This window comes from Hyalella azteca, unplaced genomic scaffold (genome assembly GCF_000764305.2).
Source record: "Hyalella azteca isolate HAZT.00-mixed unplaced genomic scaffold, Hazt_2.0.2 contig17453, whole genome shotgun sequence".
Lineage (NCBI taxonomy): Eukaryota > Metazoa > Arthropoda > Malacostraca > Amphipoda > Hyalellidae > Hyalella > Hyalella azteca.
Window position 1 is genome coordinate 1 of NW_025947236.1, and position 8,016 is coordinate 8,016.

Genomic DNA, 8,016 nt, shown 5'->3' on the forward strand with positions numbered 1-8,016 from the left:
AAGCTAGAGTATAGACCTGTATTGTGCATGTTTCAATTTAAGTTTAACTTATCTAGTAAAAAAATGGCATCATTTAAAAAAAAAGTGGTCTAAGTCACCCCAGTTTACAGTATCTGATTTGTTTGCTGGTGTTGCTGAGTGGTTGTGACATCACACTTGTTTGGTCAGTTAATACCAAACAAGGTTGGTTAAAACAGGTTACTACACACTGAAGATAACAAAATATTCAAAGTTAAATAAAGTAGCAATGTTACCAGAACAATACCATTGTTTGGCCAAGATGTTGAACACCAAACTTGCACAATATATATGAATTATTTCAATAAATAGAATTGTTAGACATAACTTATGACACAATACATTAAATTGAGTGCATACAAAGTAGTAAAATTTGATTAATGCTGGATACAAATATAAACATTTAGGCTTCATAAGAGAATATCATGGTAAATTTTTGCCATTTTAGCCCATTTAGTTTGTGGAATATAATACATATTACATATCAGAAATTTTGTGTACTATGGAATATAATGTAAATCAGAAATCAAAGTTGAAAAAAGATGAGCAAAAAATAGAATGGGAAAAATATCTGCCTCCAAAATTTTCTTTTAAGTAATTGAAGAGAACTTGAATGGCAGTAGCATTTTATTTGTATAACACTGGCATCTAAGTGGCATGCCTCTAGCATTTACCTATTTATGTCATGCTGAAATTTTGGAATTGCCAATTCTATGGAATTGGCAGCCAGTTTGCCAAATCAGTAGATTCAGCATTTGTTGCTGATTCAGAAAATTGGACATTAGAGTTAGAGTTACAACATAAATCAACAGAGTTAGAAGAGATTAGGTCAAGTTTGATCAAGTTCCTTTATATAATATTAAAAGAAACTTGGCTCACAGACCTAACCCCAGATTCCTATAGCATAGAAATGCTGATTCTACAGATTTAGTAAAATGGCCGCTGATTCCATAGAATTGGCAATTCTGCAATTTAGGCATGACATTTAAATAATTGGCATGGCAGTGGTACGTAAATGGCATGATACCACTTGACATCAACAGAAACACAACTTACATTGACAGCCTTGAGCCGGTAGTAAACCAGCAAACTGCAGGTCAGGCAGACGGTAGCAGAGACTGGATGTTGCACAAGGACATGCAAGGCTGTGTCAGTGACAAGCCGTAGCTGCAATAAGATTGCTTGTAGCATGGCTTGAGCTGGCTAAATTTAATGCACACCTGAAACAAATTCATTTAAATGAAATAACATAAGCACTTAGACAGCTAAATGTAACTCACTTAAAATTGGTGGGAGGTGTATAGTTCAGAAAGTTACATGTAAAGAGATGTACCTATAGTTCAGAAAGTTACATGTAAAGAGATGTACCTATAGTTCAGAAAGTTACATGTAAAGAGATGTACCTATAGTTCAGAAAGATACATGTAAAGAGATGTATAGTTCAGAAAGATAGAAGTAAAGAGATGTATAGATGTATAATTAAAGAAAATGTGGTGGCAAGAACTGCAGATATTCCTTTGCTCTGCACCCTGGTCCTGTCAAAAATTGTCTGACAGTTCAACTTTGTTTGCATGTCAAGTAAAACCAATAATTACAGTTTCATATTCAATAAGGCAAATAACAAGTGTTCCTACTTTGCTATAAGGGAAGCTCAGTACAGCTTGCAGCACACATCTCTTGACCACTCAAGACTTCCCTACTTTTGTCCTATATTCTTATCTTATCACTACGTTATTGAGTTCAATATAACTTGTCCAATGCGTCTCTCAGCTTTTTATTAGCATGCTAACAAGTCAAGGAGGTTAGAGTGGCTAAAGCCTAAAGGTTCAAGTGTCCAAAGCTATCATTAAATGCATATCATTCATGATAACAAACTACTGATAAGAGGCAGGGCTAGAGTAATGATGAATACTTTTAAAGATCAATGTTTTTGAAGCTGATTGATTAAGTGCACTCCTTATCAGTAAGAGGATCTAAGCTAAGCACAGCACTTAAAAGGCCAGATAGTTGAGATAATTACTTCCATACAATTTAGTGACAAGGATAGCAAAACAGACTTTGAGTACTGACAAATTGTTAGCCAGGAAAACAAATATTAAAAAATTTTGACAGCCAATATTAACAGAAAATAGTTTTGAAGTTTCTAAAATATTGTTGCAGTACCTGCACCCTGTGAAGCTGTGATCATCAGATCATGTGATTTATATTGTTGCAGTACCTGGTATATGTATGGGTATGCCTGTAAAGCCCTGTATGGCCATATTATAATGTATGGACATCTATACAAGTTTTTAATTGCCCTATCAAAATTGCCCCAGGGTGGCCCAGTGGTTACAGTTCAGAGTACCAAGATAATGGCAAGATTGGCGCAGAGAGGTGCGGGTTCAATCCCAGCTCTGTGCACCAGTTCCTGGTCCACTGTGCACTGTGCAGAGAGTGGATGAATATTGCAAGCATAGTGGCAAAGCAGAGAGTTTTTTTAGACTCTCCCTCAAGTTCGTTTTTGTGTCCTATAAGTAGACCAGTAAAGTATCATGGATACCTACCAGCTAGTCTGGAAAAGTCCTATTTTTGTCTGAAATATCGCGGCTCTAATATCATATAATTTCAGTAGGTATGTAGCGGTCCAGCTTAATATTCAAGATTTTTGTATTAATAAATAAAAAATTTAGAAATTTAGAATTAGATTTGATTGTAATATTAAGATTTGTTTATATCTGAACGTAACCACAGCTGAATACGACAATAGCCAACTTCATTCCAGCTTTTAGTATTTTTGATACATTGCACTAGAACCTCTTATTAGAGTAAGTAACGAACTCGCGTATGGTCTTCGCCTTCAGGACTTCATCGAAGTCCCAGGGCAGGTCAGGTCCCGCGAGCATATCCTTCATCTCCTGCAGGATACAGGGCGTTACACTGATGCCTTACATCTGCTGCAGGATACAGGGCGTTACACTGATGCCTTACATCTCCTACAAGGCACCTGGACAGAGCAGACAAGGCACCTGGACAGAGCAGACAAGGCACCTGGACAGAGCTGACAAGGCACCTGGACAGAGCTGACAAGGCACCTGGACAGAGCAGACAAGGCACCTGGACAGAGCAGACAAAGCACCTGGCCAGAGCTGACAAGGCACCTGGACAGAGCTGACAAGGCACCTGGACAGAGCAGACAATGCACCTGGACAGAGCAGACAAAGCACCTGGGCAGAGCTTCTAGATGTGTATAAGAGACAGGAGTGAGGGTACGAGGGAGTGAGGGGATGAGGGAGTGAGGGTACGAGGGAGAGAGGGGACGAGGGAGTGAGGGGACGAGGGAGTGAGGGGACGAGGGAGTGAGGGGACGAAGAAGAGGGAGAGGCCTGAGTACGGGAGTTAATTGGGAATTGGGGAGAGGTTTGGGCCTCCCGCGGTTCCAAAGCTGTAACATAATGAGCCCTGGATGACAGTTAACTAAAGTCACATGGTGCTGGGGTGAACTCCATAGCCGCTACGCTTACATAAGTGAAGCCGTCGAGCCTCAGCTCAATAAATGCAAAAGACCTTTACCTGCTGGACAGAGGCTTGCCTTCAGCTGCCATGGCACCTCTTAGTGAGGCCACAGCGCCATGGACACCTCTTAGTGAGGCCACAGCGTCATGGACACCTCTTAGTGAGGCCACAGTACAATGGACACCTCTTAGTGAGGCCACAGCGCCATGGACACCTCTTAGTGAGGCCACAGCNATGGCAGAGGCAACGCTCTCCTCTTTGGTTAAAATATCGTTGTTTTCTCCTGTAGATTTACCACAGCTTCCATCCAAAGCTGAAGAATTGGAATTACATACTAGATATTTTTCAATAGAAATTGAATATTTATTTGAAAACAGGTCATCTCTTGATGTTGAAACAACTGAGTCTTTGTGTGATAGTGAACATCCTTGCACATCCTTCGTTTGAGCTGTAATTCCTTCCTCCAGTATTAAACTAACTTTCTTCAGTGCCTTGTCATCATGGAGCGATCCATTTCCATGTGCTGGAACACCATTTTCTTGAGCTATAACACCAATTTCTTGAGCTATAACACCATTTTCTTGAGCTATAACACCATTTTCTTGTGAGATAGAACCATTTCTGTATGAGATAGAACCATTTCCCTTTGCTACAGAACCATTTTGCAGTGAACTTGGACAAGCTTCAATAACTCCATCACTAGTTTGAGATATTTCAACACAGGCGTCAAGTGAGTCTGATTTGACTTGACAAGAGTCGTGTGTGTCAGGCTTGATTTGACAAGAGTCACGTGTGTCAGGCTTGACTTGACAAGAGTCACATGAGTCTGGCTTGACTTGACAAGAGTCGTGTGTTTCAGACTTGACCTGACAAGAGTTGTGTGTATCAGGCTTGACCGGCTGAGTTGCCCGAGGGTCAATGATCCAGTCAAGAGAGATCTGGCCACCGTCCCACAGAGTCAAGATCTCCCTGCCACCATCAAGCATATTTTAGAATGTATATTAAATAGATTATGTTATATAAATAATAGATATAATATATTAGGTATATGTAATATATTTATTACAAAATAAATATATTATGATGAATTCTAAAATAATAATTGCAATTTGACACGTATATCAATCAGGAGCTATTTCAAGAATGGCATCAAATAGCCCATAGTTGCAATATTGTAATTAAAATCTCATTATCAAGCAACGATAAGAAATAAAGCATTGAAAATAGTTACTTGAAAATTTTTATAGTAAGTTTTATCTAGCTGAATATAGATCCTAGCAACACATCTTCATTTTTACAATGCTTCAATACACTTTTTACAACAACATAATGTATTGGTGTATTTGTGTCCAAAACTCACTGTGTATGGGTCCATTCATTTAGCAATGAATACAAAACTTCATGTATCACACAAAACATTGTGTAGTGGTTCCAAAATCCAGCTTATGTCTCGGCAAAAATTCAGTTTAAGTCTCACAGGCTATGCACTGTTTGCCATGTTTTTATTGAATGAAGAGATAAAGTCAATTTTCTTTTTTTTTTAATTCTTGTTGAATTTGTGATTCAAGCAAACTGATTATACAAAAACCTATTTTTGTCCTCTCATATGCCCTATGTTGGCCTCACCTCCTGCCCTATGTTGGCCTCACCTCCTGCCCTATGTTGGCCTCACCTCCTACCCTATGTTGGCCTCACCTCCTGCCCTATGTTGGCCTCACCTCCTGCCCTATGTTGGCCTCACCTCCTACCCTATGTTGGCCTCACCTCCTACCCTGTCTCTTATACACATCTAGATGTGTATAAGAGACAGATATATATATTTGTATTTTGTATTGCTTCATTTAAGATTTATTACCAAGAGAAAATAAAAGGGTATTCAAAGGCAAATGTTGTGCCCTGGAATCTGGTCATTATCTGGATTGGAATTTTCCTACTTGTTTCTGAAATCTTGCAGCTCAAGGAAATTCTGGTAACTTAATGCATTCTTGAAAATCAGGCAGATTTTAGCCTGTGAATGAGACAAAAATGCATATGCTGACGACACTACCTATACTATAGTTCAGCACAATGAGCCACATTAATGAATAATGATTACGCACAGGATGACTCAATGTCCTATGGTCCTAATCAATGGCAATCGCCAATCGGCGCGAGACGTGGTGTCAAGTCAAAGCAGAGAATAGCTAGTTTTTTAGATTCTGCCTCAAGATAATTTTTGTGTCCTATGAGTACTGAGTAGACCAGTAAGTATCATGGATATCAGCATTATCATACGTAAGAAATTGGTTTAAATCTTGAGTAGATGAGGAAATTAAAAATTAACTTATTCTAAAAAGACTGTGGTTCGTCCCCATTGCTCGAGATAACCTACACCCTTACCCCAGCGCGTCGTGACGCACACTATGGCCGCTACCACTCAGTACTCACTGCATTGCTGATAACAACATTACATAACAATAATTCAAGCGATCCGGCATCGACGTATCGACTCCGGAGCTACGGACAGCCTTGAAAAACCGGCCGTCCTTGAGTCTGAGCAAAACACTTTTGATATAGTTATATATATTATAACTATATATTATATATATTATAACTATATATTATAACTATATTATTATAGCCCCCCTTTACAGACTAATGATCTTGATCAAACTCCACCCACGTGTTCTCTAGTTTGTGCCCAACATTTTGGTACCAGTCTCATCCCGATGCTATAGGTTTTAGGGCTGTCTCTTATACACATCTAGATGTGTATAAGAGACAGGTAGCTCACTAAGGCCTATCTGGTGTTTTTTGTTAATTTTGTTTGAACAATTTACTGCTCTTCAATTTGCTATAAACGAAAGCTGAATGATAAATAAATAAGCCTATTGTGTTGAAAAGTCAATACTCAGCGATATGGAATATATTTCAAATTTATCACTTGATTTATGATAAGTTATTTCTTTCATACTAATTTAGCCTCTTTCTTGATGCATAAACCAATGAACGTTGTTGATCATATGCCTAGTATTTCGCGTAGGAAGAGCGTGGGGGTTTATTTTAGAATTTACATCTAACACGGCAATACGTTTACTACCATGTTTTTATTTTACTCCGTATATAATCTGTCTCTTATACACATCTAGATGTGTATAAGAGACAGCTACTGTTCTGCTATTGGGATTTACTCATTAACGTTTAATGATAATAAAACATTTTCAAAACATATCAATGCAACTTTATTGCAATTAACCTAACCGAACTAGTACGGGTTAGATACAGTAAATAAAAGTTACAGTTATTTTTATATTTTACCTTCCCTACATGGATGCCTACTTTAATCTACCAATCTCAAAAATTATCCACATATACATATAAAAAATCACTCGTTTATTTGTATATATATATATGTGGATTATTTTTGAGATTTGTAGATTAAAGTAGACATCCATGTAGGGAAGGTGGAACATAAAAATAACAGTGTAAAAATAACTGTAAGCAAACTGAGACATGATAAAATACCTGTAAGTGGTAACTGGTAACAACTTAACAAGTAACAACAGGTTGACACTAGTAACAGGTCAAGGTTGACAACATTACACCAAAATCTTTCGTACAGTTTTATTCTGTAATTTATATTATGTATGAATCATGCTGGTTTTTAAATAATATTAATACTATTAAGTAAAATCTAAAGCCTTTATCTATAAATGTAGCGGTAGCGCTGTAGCGGCAAAACCTCGTATCGCTACTTGAATATGTAGCGGGCGCTACCGCTACAGAAAATGTAGCGGCCGCTACATGTAACGCGCTACTGCCCACCTCTGATATTGTTATATGATCATAATTTGTAGCAGTTATGCACAGGCACAACCAAAGCGCTAAGTCAAGCCAAGTAAACAGCAACCAAACTTGAGTCTCAAAGCACCATACCTACGTTATTTGAGTTGAATAAAGTATAAAAGAAATACTAAACTTAAATTGAGTAATAATCACTGAGTAAACCAAGTGAATTTTCACAAAAAAACATAAGTTAAGTGAGTAAGAAATAAAAAAAGTGTAATATATCACATTATATTGCAAGTGTTATTTAAGGCTATATGACGTGGTGATATGACTTTGAAACGCTTGGATTGCTCTTCGACCACTTATATATATTATTATTATTTGGAAATTATTTCAATATATATTTCCATTAAATATTTTGAAGTTATTTACTTTATGTATTATAATTATTATTCATTCTATGTCATTTATATGAATCTTTACATTTTTTATCCATACTACACCAAATACTGCCACTCTTTTTCTCCTTGTTCGTGACAGGGAGAAATTCATCAAAAAAATCCACAATTTATGCAGATTAAAGTTCTGTAACGAACAGCTGGTCTCCTGTCTCTTATACACATCTAGATGTGTATAAGAGACAGAACAGGTGCAGCACACGTGTAACAGGTGCAGTACACGTGTAACAGGTGCAGTACACGTGTAACAGGTGCAGTACACGTGTAACAGGTGCAG

General features: G+C 37.6%; 1 protein-coding gene across 1 annotated transcript; it reads right to left on the minus strand.

Moving 5' to 3' along the window:
• Positions 1-3,747: 3,747 nt before the first annotated feature.
• On the minus strand, positions 3,748-4,484 carry LOC108677905 (the record flags this gene model as incomplete). The annotated part of the gene is given in 1 exon segment (XM_018166213.1): positions 3,748-4,484. A coding segment is annotated over 1 exon segment (737 nt), but the record flags the coding sequence as incomplete, so codon positions are not given.
• Positions 4,485-8,016: the final 3,532 nt, after the last annotated feature.